This window comes from Grampus griseus, assembly GCF_964374135.1.
Source record: "Grampus griseus genome assembly, chromosome: 10".
NCBI classification, from domain to species: Eukaryota; Metazoa; Chordata; class Mammalia; order Artiodactyla; family Delphinidae; genus Grampus; species Grampus griseus.
In genome coordinates, this window is record NC_139004.1 from 97970086 (window position 1) to 97983534 (window position 13449).

Here is a 13449-nt window from a genome sequence, read left to right on the forward strand (position 1 = left end):
TGGTCAAACGACTCTCGGCTCTGGAAGCTAGTGTGTGGAAGGAAAGCGCCAGGTATGAGGCTGTTTCCTTCCCTCTGGACTCAGCCCCTCTGTGTATGTGAGACACAGAGAGGACAGTGAGGGTGTTGCAGGATCGGATTCCAGCCACTTCCCTCAGACTGCGGAGGACATAGCAGAAGCCTTGAGTGGGAGGCATCCTCTCTCTGGGGTCAGCTTCTGCCGAGACAGAAGGATGTGTGGCCATCAGAAGAACCTGGTTTCAGGTCCCAATCTGGGCCAGTTGCTTCGCCATTCTGGGCCTCAGTTTCCCCACCTGTAGAATGGGTATACGAATGCCCTCATGGTAGTTATGTTGGTGTGAGGACTGAATGCAGTGAGATGTGAGGGCTCTTGGGTGGCACCTGCCACAGTCCCCTCTGCTACCAGCTCCTTCTTGTTCCTTACTCTGAGAGTCTCTTAATGAGGATAGTTTGCTTTTCAACTCACCTCTTGGATTCCCAATTCTTTCCCTCTTCTTCCTGTAGAAATGACGTCTCCACGCATGGATTCTTTCCCTGCTGCCCGTCTCAGAGACTTCTACCTGCTTCTTTCCTCCCTCGCCCCCTATTCCCTTCTGCATTTGAAGCTTCCCCTCCCTCCTGGCTCTTTTCCATTAAGTATCCCAGTCATGCCAACCTGAAAATTAAAACAAGTGTAGGTAAGACAGCTCTGATGCCCTGTGGCCAAGAACTACTAGTTCGCATTCTCATCAGAGCAACTTCCCCAAAGAGCCGCCTCAACAGGTCTCACCTCCCCTCTGCTCCCTGCGTGCCGCTGTCTGAAGTCTGCCCCGCCAGGGCTGGGCAGCTCTCCTTGCTTCACCTGCTACTCTGGCCCCGAATCCCGCAGCGCTCTCCCTCTCACCAGGCCGCTTGGAGGCACTTGGCAGATGGGTTCCTTGCCCTCCTGGAACGCCCTCTCCCTCTGCCTCTGGGGATGCCACCTTCTTCAGGGATGCCTAACCCTTCTCTGCCTCCTCAAAGGGCTCCTCTCAGCCTCCATCTGCCCTGTAAGTGATGGGGTTCTGGGGGTTCTGTGGCCAGCACTCTCCCTCCCGTTTCTCCAGCTCTCCCCAGGCGGCCTCATGCTCTCCCAGGACACTTGATGGCCAAGGGCTCAGGTCTGAATCTCCTGCCTGCATGTCTATTGTGAGCTTTGTACCCAGACACCCAGCTGCCTCTGGGCCTTGCAGCCGGCTGGGTGTTCCACAAGCATCTCAAAATCACCTTATCTAAAAGATTGACTCTCCGGGGCTTCCCTGGTGGCGCAGTGGTTGAGAGTCCGCCTGCCGATGCAGGGGACGCGGGTTCGTGCCCCGGTCCAGGAGGATCCCCCATGCCACGGAGCGGCTGGGCCCGTGAGCCATGGCCACTGAGCCTGCACGTCCGGAGCCTGTGCTCCGCAACGGGAGAGGCCACAACAATGAGAGGCCTGCGTACCGCAAAAAACAAAACAAAACGAAACAAAAAAAGATTGACCTTCCACCTCCTCCTCCTCTACACCGATTGACAATTCATTCCTGCTCAGCTAATGACCCCCATCCATGAAGGTACAAACCTGGCGTCCATCTGGACCTCCAACTTTCCTGCTACCTGCCACCCCCAGGCAGCCACCTTGCACCCCTGCTGCTCCCCAGCCCATCTGTTCCCCTCCAGGGCCATTTCCCTACCTTAGTCCAGCCCTTCCCTCTTTATTGTCCAGATTAAGGCAAAAGTCTCCACACTGGGCACCTTGCTCCATTCCACCCTTACCCTCCAGTCTTTCCAGTGCAGCCAAAGAGAGCTTTCGGAAACATGCACCTGATGGAGTCTTCCTCTTTTTTAAGATTCTTCTCGGCTTCCATCACCCTCAGGATGAAGCCCCAGCTCCTCAGCAAGGCTCAGAGTCCAGCTCTTGCTCATCACTCCAGCCTCATCCTTTGCCCCCACTTCTTACCCCGCTTCCTGCTGCACATCGAGCCCTTGTTCCAGTCTCCTGGCTTTTGCCTTTGGTGGACTTTCTGCCCCAAATGCCTCCCTCTTCTTTGTTAACCCTCCAGGGCCTCCACAGCCCCGCTCCCACATCCAGATACTGGCCAGATCTGCAGTGAGGTTCCTCTGCTTTTCCCTGTCCTGACCCTCTCCACACTCTGCTCTGTTCACTTGTCCGTCTTCCCCCGTGGACCATGAGCTCTTGAAGGACCCCAAGTGTAGCACAGTACCTGACACACTGAAAACACCTTGATAAGTATCACTTGAATAAATTCATAAATGCGTGAAGGATGCGTGCTGTGTACTACTTTTGCCCAGCGCACGGAGTCACGTGAGGTAGCTTTGGGGGGGTGCATTCAACATGGCTTTAACTTGTAAAGAAGGAAGGAAGGGCTTCCTTACAAACTGCCCCCCGAAGCTTCCCTACAAACTGCCCCCCGAAGCTTCCCAAACACCTCTTAGTGTCATGGGGGAATCTAGGAGCTAGCACTGCAGCTGAAAGGGCCCTGGAGCCAGGATCCCTGGGTTCAGATCCCGCCCGTCACTTGCTCTCGGCATGACTTTGGGCAAGTTACCTAATCGCCTGGCACCTCGGTTTCCCCATCTTTGAAATGATGATAACAATTGCGTCTGCCTCGAGGATTGTTGGGAGGGTGAGATGAGTTCCTGCTTGAAAACCTATGGAAAGGAGGTGACGTCCCTTCCCCAAGGTCACATAGCTTGTCAGGAGCAGAGCTGGCTTTTGAGCCCAGCCATCTCTGTGTGTGCCCAGGGCTGGAGAAGCAGAGGCACTACACCTCCAGGTACTGGGTGGAAATCTCCAGAAATAGTCTTATGGCCTGAAAAAAATGCTTCATGAAGAACCTGCTTTCATGCCTGGCTCGTAGTAGGTGCACAATATTACTCGGGTAAATGAATCCTTCCGAAGGGCCCCATCCAGTCTTCAACATTTCCCGCCCCCTGAACGGTGTCGGGAGGTCTGTTCCTGGGTCCTTTTTTGCCAGGGTGTTGGCAGCAAACTCTTCCTTATTCAGACCTTTCTTCTGTCCCGGCGCTTCACGGGGGAGGGTCATTAAGAAAGTTTTTTTCCCAGGAAGAGCTGTGCTTTCTCCAAGTCTCCAGAGTTGAGTGTCCCAGCTCCCATGCTCTCAAAGGCTGCCCTTGTAGATTTGAAAACAACCCCGCAGTCCTGCAGGCTGAGAACCTGGTCCCCGAGCCTCCTTTCTTTAGAAACTCAATGTCCCTTGCTAGTTAGAGTCAGTGCTGGTTAAACCTAAAGAAAATAGTTTGAGGATGTTTTCAAATAATGTCTGGTGGAACAAAAGAGCAATTCATCCTGCATAGCTTTTAGTAATCTGCTTCCCATTTTGGGAATTAGATTGTTCAATTAAGCGAGAGGGCGCCGAAGCCAGCTGCATGACTCAAAAGTTTGCAGCATCCAAACTGTGGAAGAGGGGGGCCTGCACCAGCTCTCTCCTGGCGGGTCTGCTCCCTTCTTTCTCCCTCTGTCCCTGTGCTGTTTCCAGTTTTCAGATTCTCTGTTCAGGAAACAACCTCACCAGCCAGAGGGCATGGGTGTGCATACAGCCCTGCTAGACCTGTCTCAGTGTTTCTTTAATGGAGATTTCGAGGCTGCAGTGACAGGCACAGAGAGTACCCTGGGCATTTCCGTCTGCCATAGCCGCTTTCTTTCCTGCTCTGGGTTGTCCTTTCCCATTCGCCACCTGATGCGTGTTTGGGAAGCTTCGGGGGGCAGTTTGTAAGGTGGTACTTATGCATCCTCGGCTGCGAGGCTCTAAGTCTGGAGACAGGGGAGTTGGTGAGCACCCTGAAGTTCCTGCAGAATTTGGGGAGTGAATGGGCACATCAGGGTATTTCTCTGGGGAGAAAGTACATCCCTTCAGTACCCTCTCAGAGGATCCCTAACTCCCTGTCCACGTCCTCTCAGAAACAAACAAACAAAACAAAACCTTGGAGTCTGTGCATCATTCCTCCAACACCAGGAAATTCTCCTTCTGCGGTGTTGCTCAAGCCTTGCTGTTCATGAGCAATCCTCCGGGAAACATAGGAAAAGGTAGCTTCCCGGGAACCATTTTGTAAGGATTCAGACTCAGTGGGTCCACAGGAATTTTTGTATTTTTGGCAAGCACCCCACAAGGGCCATGCTCTGGGTCCTGCTGCTCTGTTTTAATGATAGATACTCTTAAAGTTTTCATTTAATACAGCCTGTCATTTTAAAACAAATTAAAGCCAAAGACTGCTAAGATATAAGAAGCAAATAAAGTAACCGTTATAGCTAAGCAGCTGTCTCCTTTCTTTCTCAGATAACTTGGACTTTTTTTTGTCCAACTTATCCTAGTACAGGGCAAGCCCCATACCATGCGTGCCTTTTTATCCTCAGTATTAATATAGTGCCTGGTACCTAGTACATGCTCAATAAATGTATATTTAGGAGATGTCCCCCCTTCTGCCTATAGGTGTGAGAGCTGGCTTCCTTTCAGGTAAATTCCCGGCTGCACACAGCCCAATTTTATTTGGGGCCCTGCCTGATTTCTCCGACAGGGGCTGGGGCTGGAGGGAGCCTGCAGACCAGCGCTAATTGGTGTCATTGAGTAATTAATGCAAAATCAGGCCCCGAGTGGATTCCCAGGGAGACAGACACTGAGGGAGGCTTTCATGCTTGGTGGGATGGGAGCTGCTTTCTCAAAGGACGTTCCCAGAGCACCCAGGCGACTGGTATGGCCCGGTGGGGGTGGCTTGGCAGCCGGCATGGGGTTCGTGGAGCGAGTGTGGAGGGGGTTTGTGTTGGTGCCATGGTTCTGCACAATATGGAGCGTGGCGAGTCTGACTTTAGAGAAACACAAACCCCAGGCTGGGATGTAGGAGCCAGGCCTGTGTCAGCCCTGAAGGACTGGTGGGGTCTGAGGGAGGGCCATGGCTGATCACGTTGGCTCAGCGCAGCCAGGGTCCCCCTCTCCTGTGGCCTGGGCCCTCTGGGACCCTCCGTCCCCCTGGCACACTATTCAAGGCTCCCGAGGATGCCTCCTCTGTTTATCTGTCCTGCTTTTCGCTTCTGGTCTCTGGGCTTCCTCGTTGCCCAAGTATCCCATGCTCCGTTTTCTGGCCTTTGCTTTTGCTAGTCCCTGGGCCTAAAACAATCTTTACCCCCTCCTTCTCCTGGCTAAACTCTATCATCCTTCAAAATCTGGCTCAAATATCATTTCTTCCAGAAAGCTTTCTCGGACACCTGTGGCAGTCAGGAGAGTTTGGGTTATGCTGCAGTAACAAAGATCTTACTTAGTAGCTTGAAGCAACAGAGTTGGGTTTCTTTTTGTTTTTGTGGCTTTTTTTTTTTTTTGAATGAAAGGTTATTTAAGTTCTACAGTACTTTACAATTGTCAAAATTTTCACACCCATGATTTATACAATCCCATAATAACCCCTTAAAAAAAAAAAACCCTACCCCTGTCTTGCTCCTCCCCCCTTCCCTCTCTCCACTGGTAGCCACTAGTTTGTTCTCTGTATCTGGAAGCCGGCTTCTTTTATGTTTTATTCACTAGTTGGTTGTATTTTTTAGATTCCACATAGAGTGATATCATCCAGCATTTGTCTTTCCGCAGAATTTGCTTCTTCTTGCATTTAAAAAAAGCCACCCCGCTCATGTGGGGTGGCAGGAGGGCTCGTGTACTCACTTAGGAACTTGGGCTTCTAGAGGTCCACCTTGACACATGCTTCTGTTATGAGAGCCACACTAGGGCGAAGAGAACATGGCGGACCACACTGCCTGCCTCTGAACGCCTCCATCTTAAGGGAAGTGTGTGCCGCTGGCCAAAGCAAGTCCTCTGGCCACCGTTGAGTTCAGCAGGGTTGTGTAATCTCCCCTGAGGGAGGGACCGGGGATGTTTATGGACCGTCCTGCCGTCTTCCAGCACCCCTGAGGTGGGCTAGGTACTTCTCGGTCTTCCCAAAGTCCCTGTGCTTCTTCCCATTGCAGCTCTTACCATACTGTTTCCATAAACCATCTGCTAACCCACATCCTATCCCCCATGGAGCGAATCCATGAAGGCTGTGGCTGAGTCTTTCTCCTTTCTGAGGCTCCCACACCCGGCCCTGAGTTTGGTGAATGGTGGGCGAATGAGTGAGTGAGTGGGCTGTCCTGACCCCTCTGCAGCACTAGCTTTGCTTATGGTGGGGTTAGTGTGGGCTATCTCCAACCCCCGTGACTCTCTGCCCTCCCTTCTGCAGGCGCCGGGTCCTGGCCATCTCAGATGGGATCGAGCACATCGGGAACCTTCGCTGGGAGCTGGCCTTGTGTCTGCTGGCAGCCTGGACCATCTGTTACTTCTGCATCTGGAAGGGGACCAAGTCCACAGGAAAAGTAAGAGGTGGATCTTTAGCTAGCCGTGGGCAGGGGAGGGGCAAGTCGTCCTTGTACAAGCCACAGGGGACCCAGAGAATGCCAGGGGGCTCATGTGGCGAAGGCCAGCTCCTGAGTTGGAGGCTAGGAGAAGTGCTAGACAAAGAGTCCAGAGCTGGAATCCCAGTCCACCGCCTGTTTGCCACACACCTCGGGGTGTTCGGTTCTACCTTCTGAGCCTCAGTTTGCTCACCTGTGAAATAATAGAGCCTGGTCCTGTTTTCTAACTGGGTCGAGAGTCATATAAGGAAAGTAGAGTTAAGGTGCTTTGGAAAGCAGGAAATGCTGAACTACTACCATGGGGTTTTTGTAATGAAGACCTGCACTCCAGGCGTGTGCTAGGGCAGGTGGTGCTGGGTGCCTCCGCTACAGATCCCGAGTTCTCACCAGCCTCCATCTTGTAGCCTTGCTGTGCCGGCTGCAGCAGGCGGCCTCCAGGGCCAGTGCCTCACAGGGGAGGAGAAATGGGGGGAGACAGCCAGCTCTGCACTGCCCTGGCCTGGAAGGTACTGCGGCTCTTCCACTCACAGGCCACCGGCCTGAGCCTAAGGCCCAGGCTTACCAACCGCCAGGGAGGCTTAGAAGTGAGGGCAGCAAAGGGCCACCTGATGAGTACAGCCATCTGTACCACAAGTCTCACTAGAGGTTATAACTGTGTAGCTCATGGCCAAGTCCAGCCCACTCCTGTATCATATCAAAAAGAAAAGAGGCGGGGGAGAATTAGTTACCAACGTTCAGAAATCAGGAAGTTTCATGTGAAATATGTGGAAAAAGAAGTAGGACTCTGTTGTCCCTCGGAAAGTTGGAAGATTGGGCCATGCTGGGATTGATGACCTACCCGGTAGCAGTGGGCTGAGTTGGAAGATTGGGCCACGCTGGGCTTGCACGCCTACCCGGTAGCATTGGGCTGAGTTGGGCTGCAGCCACCTGCTTCTAGGGATACTAGGTTGACCCGTCCCCACCATTTCCATCACCCCTGGTCCTGTGGCTGAGCGTCAATGCCGTTAGTTTCCTCATTTGTGGAAAAGAGGAAAATCAGACTTTTTTTAAATGCCTGTGTCACCCTGACCGTGTCACTCCCCGCCTGCCTGCTTCTGGTAGGCAGTTGCTCATAAACTTTATTCTAAGTTATTGGCTGGGGCAGTGGGTGAAGACAAAACGTCCAAGGAAATAGGAACTTAATAACTCCGGGACGTTTTGCAAAAGATGGTCCCCTTGGCTCCCACAGGGGTAGGTGAGATGAAGAGGAAACTGCTAGAATGTGGGAGGCAGGCAGACCTGCAGGAGGGGCTTAGGAGAACACAGAAGAGATACCAACAAGCCCCGTGCTGTGGGCTATAAGGAGGCCAAGGATGGACTAGAAAGTCGTCATAGCTGTGCCTCAGGGACCGGAGAGTAGAACAGAGACTCTCATGTCCCCTCAGCCGAGGTGATTTTGCTGATCTTTGCTTTCTCTGGTTTGTGTCTTAAAGACAATAGGATTTTTTTTGTTTTTCCAAGCATAAAATTCATTGCATTATCGACTACGTGCATCCTGCCCCCATGCCCCCCTTGCTGCCTCTTCTGGCTAAAGAAGAGGAGAAAGACTGGAGGGGGTGAGAACCAGGGTCTGGAACCATGGTCCACATCTCAGGTCTCTCTCTCTCACTGGCTGAGACTTTGGGTGCATCATTTAACTTCTCTGAGCCTGTTTCCTCTTCTGCAAAACAGGGATTGATGAGTGACCTCGTCTCAGGGATGGTTGTGGGAGTGAGATGCAAGGCTGCAATTTCAGCACTTAGCAGAATGGGGAACTGATCATATGTGCTGAGTAGACGGTGATTTAAAAACATCTTGTTATAAAACTTATTCATTCAAGAAGTAGTTTCTGAGAATCTGCTTAATACCTAGCATTATTCAGTGGGTATGTAAAGATAAATAAAGCACCGCCTCTACCCTACCCAGGTGACATATGTGAACGTGCTTTGTGAACCACAGAAAAAAGGGAGGAGGTATCATGGGTGGTGCTCTTATTGCTCCTACTGTGATGACCACCTTTCTGCGAGTCCGTGCTGGGCCAGCGAGGGCTGCAGTGATGAGGTTTTGGTGCGGGTGCGTGCATGGGCTGTCCACGTGCATGTGTGGCTTTGGGCTCTCGGGCCTGGACCTGGGCCACGGCAGAATTTCATTCCACTTGGCCCTCAGGAGGAAGCTCAGTCCCCAGTGGGGCCATTTGCCATTGGCTGGGACATCGAGCCTGTGTGTCAGAGAATCCTAAGGCAGGGACCAAGTATCAAGGAAGAACCGGTGAGCTATGTTCCGAGAGATTTCAGAGAAGATTTAGGGAAGGCAAGGTGACGGTTGTTAAGTACTTCAGATGCCCCTTCCATTCAGACCTTGAAACAACCCCATGAGACGCAGGGGCTAGCATTATCTCCATTTTACAGATGAGGAAACTGAGGCTTCGCGGGGTTACGTCACTTGCTCAAGGACACTCAGGTAGGGAGGGGAGGGCCGGGATTAACCCCAAGCCTCGGTGACCACATAGCCCATGCCTCTGGGTGAGTGGACCATCATTCCTGTCGTCTGTGACCTGAGGGCAATGACCGTTTCCTCGCGGATTGGTTATGAAGAGGCCGTTAACGAGACTGCCTAGAACATAGTAGGTGCTCTATGATTGTTGGTTGCAGCTGGATCTAAATGGGGCTATTAAGGGAAATGCTGAAGTCGTATGAACAATTCAGTATTTTCCTCAAGACTGGGTTTCATGGGCTCTTCCCCATGTTTCATGCCCAAGACCAGGGTAAGTGTCCAGGATGAGATGTGGTTTGCTGGACCTGTGAGGTTCCTTAGAGATTATCTGGTCCATCTGCACCCGTATTTTATGCATGAGGAAACTGAGGCTCAGAGAGGAGAAGGGACTTGTCCATGGTCTCACAGTGAGTTAAGTGTCAGGTTAGGACCTGGTCTGGTGGCCCAGCTCCCTGGCTGTTTATAAATGACAAGGTTCTGTAGGTCACATCTGACAGTTTGGGGAGACCAGGAGAGCCCGGATCAGCATGTGGGCTCCTCAGGAGAGGGTCTGATGCTTTTGTTACTGTTTATCATTCATCTCACCTTGAACATGAGCCCGGTGTCCAAAGGCTTTTCGATTTTGTACAAAAACAGTTAAAAATAAACACAGGGTCATCTGAGTCTTCCTGAGTGGGCAGAGGTTGCCCCTGCCGCCTGCCTGCGGGACCCTGGCCAGAGCCGCCCTCAGGAGTCAGTTGAAGGAAGCAGCGAGAACTCCATATTCCTGCTGTTGTCCAGGCCACGCCCGAGTTGGCTCTTCCTCTGCATCCCAAGTTCCAGCGTGCTCTCCATACCTGGGCTGCACCAGAAATTTCTGAAATTTCATTAACTTGGAAAAAGTTCCTGGCCGCATCCTGTCTCCAAGGCAAAAACTATAACCCCAGCCTTAACTCAATTGAGAGCCCATCCCCTGCTCAGGAGTTCATGCAGACGCTGCAGGCTCAGCCTCTTGGCAGGTGGCTCTGTAAGTAGGGATTTCGGATCACATCACAAATAAGCAGATCACAGATGAAGCCGTGGCAAGGTGATAGGTGAAGGTGTAGCAGTGCTCTCTAGCGGCCCGAGGGGCGGTGTGTGGGCCCCGACGCTGTGTTGGCGTCATTGCTCCCACCAAGGACAATCGCTGTATGTGACCTTCACTCCATCACCTCCTGCGCCTTCCTCAGTGCTTTTCATCCTTCTGACATCACAGAGGCCCGCATGCAGCATCTCCCAGAGTCAGGGCAAGCAACATCAACTCTCAGAAGAAGCTGCTCTGGCTGGAGAGAGAGTAGCTAGGTTCCAGCTTTGGTACATAGCGAGTGGCACATGGCTGTTGCTTAGTGAACATTTGAGGAACGGATGAATCCTGCCTGGGCAGGGCCTCCCTGCGAGGTGCTGGGACACACTGGGGAACAGTTAGACAGTCGGGTCCTATGAACGTGGGGCTTCTAATGGCGGAGAACTGGCTCTGGAATGTTAGAATATAGCTTGTCCGAGCTGGGAGGGTTTAAGTCCAAACCCTATTATATAAATAAGGCAGTGGAGGCCCAGAGAGGCCACGAGATTTGCCTAAGACCACCCTGCTTGGGAAGAGCAGCGCTGGGATCCAAATCCAGATCTGTCTGCCTTCCCTAGGCCTGGTACTCATCTGTTCTCATACCTCCAGCTGTGGGTTCACGTCCAGGTTCAACGAGAACACATGGATCCGATTTCTGAGCGCGTGGCAGGGGCTTAGTAAGCCATTTATTTTCTTGCCCTGGTTTTAGTTCTACAAGGTTATTTTTCTTCTCTCTCTGGACAATATTGGAAATCCTCACAAGTCTGGATTAACAAAATAAATAAGAACGTTTCTCAATCGTATATCAAGTCCTGAGAAAATATAGGATTCTGAAACACTTGCTTTCTTCAGGAGGAAACTTCCAGGCTGTTTATAACTGGTCCTCTTCTGGATGATAATCATTTTCAACTGATAATGGAAATCAAGTGGCTAAGACATGGAGACATCTTTGTGATTTTCTTGTGTCCTTGTTTTTTGTTTTTAAAGATTTTACTTTTTAGAGCAGTTTTAGGTTCACAGCAAAATGAAGCAGAAAGTACAGGGATTTCTCATGCACTCCCTGCCCCCAACACTGTATAACTTCCCCCATTATCAATATCCCCCGCCAGAGTGGTACATTTGTTACAACTGATGAACCTACTTAAACACATCCTAATCTCCCAAAGTCCATAATTTACATTAGGGTTCACTTTTGGTGCTGTACATTCTGTGGGTTTGGACAAATGTGTAATGATATGAATCCACCATTATAGTATCATATAGAATAGTCCCATCGCCCTAAAAATCCTCTGTGCACTACCTGTTCATCTCCCCCCTTCCCCATCCCTGGCAACCACACACACACAAAAAAAAACCAGTCTTTTGCTGTCTCCATAGTTTAGACTTTTCCAGAATGCCATATCATTGGAATTATACTGTATGTAGCTTTTTTAGGTTGACTTCTTTCACTTAGTAATGTGCATTTACGTTTCCTCCATGTCTTTTCATGGCTTTATAGCTCATTTCTTTTTATCACTGAGTAATGTTCCACTGTCTGAACGTACCACAGTTTGTTGATCCATTCACCTATGGACAGACATCTTGGGTGCTTCCAAGTTGGACAATTAGGAGTAAAGCTGCTGTGAACAGTCGCATGCAAGCATTTGTACGGGCATATGTTTTCAACTCCTTTGTATTAATATGAAGGAGCATGACTGCTGGTTCTTACGGTAAGAGCATGCTTAGTTTTGTATGAAACCATGAACTGCCTTCCAAATTGGCTGTACCATCTTGTATTCCCAACAGCAGTATGAGAGAATGCGTGTTATCTGCATCCTTGCCAGCATTTGGCATCGTTGGCGTTTTGGATGTGGGCCATCCTAATAGATATGTAGTGGTATCTCTTTATTGTCTTAATTTGCATTTCCCTGATGACAGGTGATATGAAGCATCTTTTCATATGCTTATTTACTGTCTGTATATCTCTTTGGTGAGGTGTCCGTTAAGGTCTTTGACCCATTTTGAAATCGGTTGTTTGTTTTCTTATTGTTGAGTTTTAAGAGCTCTTTGTGTATTTTGGATAACAGTCCTTTATCAGATGGGTCTTTTGAAAATATTTTCTCCTGGTCTGTGGCTTGTTTTCACATTTTTTTGGCATTGTCTTTTGCAGAACAGACGTTTTTAATTTAATGAAGTCCAGCCTATCAACTAGCTCTTTCATAGATTGTACTTTTGGTGTTGTATTTTATCTAAAAGTCTTTGCCATACCCAAAGTCATCTAGGTTTTCCCTTATGTTATCTTCTAGGAGTTTAATAGTTGTGCATTTAGATCTATGACCCGTTTTGAGTTAATTTTTGTGAAGGGTGTGAGGTGTGTGTCTCGATTCATTTTTGCATGTGGATGTCCATTTGTTGAAAAGACTGGCTTTGCTCTTTCCTTGTTTTTTTTTTTTTTTATTTGCCCACCAAATCCATCTTGCCCATCGCCGCCACCAGGTCCTCCCTCTGGTCTCATAGGCCTCAAACCACTAACTTGTTTTGACAACTTCTCACCTAACCTCTCCAGTTGTTGACCAAGTCTACTTTGTAATCACCCTAGAAAGCATCCTGTCTTGTCCATTTTTATTGTCCGTCCATCCACTCAGCCACCCACCTAGACATTCAACAGTAGCTCCCCAGGACCTCCAGAGTGAAAATTGCTCTTAGAACTTCCCATTTGCACAAACATATTGCTGACATGCAGAATGACACAACTGAAATCCTTTATGTTCTATGAAACAATAATTTCAAATAAATTCGAGGTGCTCCTGTCTTTATTCTATGTTGTCATCCTACAGCATGGAAGCAACGTTAGGGAATGGTGATAGCCTAGTCCCTGCTATGCATATTCTTTGAAGACTGAAAAAAACGGTCCTTACTACGTGTCCTTCTCTTGTGGCTTTGCTAGGCCTTAGTCCGACCCGGGGATCGGTCAGCATTGGCCTTTGGCCAGATTTCACCTATGGCCTGCTTTTGTAAATAAAGTTTTATTGGAACACAGCCACATCCATATGTTTCTGCGTTGCCTTCAGCTGCTTTTGTGCTACTACAATGGCAGAGCTGAGTAGTTGCAACAGAGTTTGTGTGACCCACAAAGGCTAAAATATTCACTATCTGGCCCTTCACAGAAAAAGTTCATGGATCTCTCCTCTGTTAAACTAATTAATGCAAACTATTTGCCATGTAACAAGAAACTAACACCTAAACTGCTGTCACCCCAAACGTGGACCACTTCAGATGCTGAAAAGCTACAGTGATTGTTTGCAATGGAGAGCTTTTCTGAAGGAATCTTAAAATCTCACCCCAGCCTTTCCAGCTCCTAAATGTTCTGGTTCTTGTATCCAAATGCTCACTTGCTATGGATGTTACTCATTGATTCTTCTGTTCATTCATTAAATGTTTATCGCTCACCT

The 13449-nt window shown here is 49.7% G+C and overlaps 1 protein-coding gene across 1 annotated transcript in view; it reads left to right on the forward strand.

Moving 5' to 3' along the window:
• Nucleotides 1–13449, forward strand: part of SLC6A11 (solute carrier family 6 member 11) — a 121459-nt gene that overhangs the window by 17280 nt on the left and 90730 nt on the right. The window contains exon 5 of the mRNA XM_082663797.1: nt 6255–6387. Coding sequence (XP_082519923.1) covers nt 6255–6387 — 133 coding nt within the window. The remainder of the gene's footprint in view (nt 1–6254; nt 6388–13449) is intronic.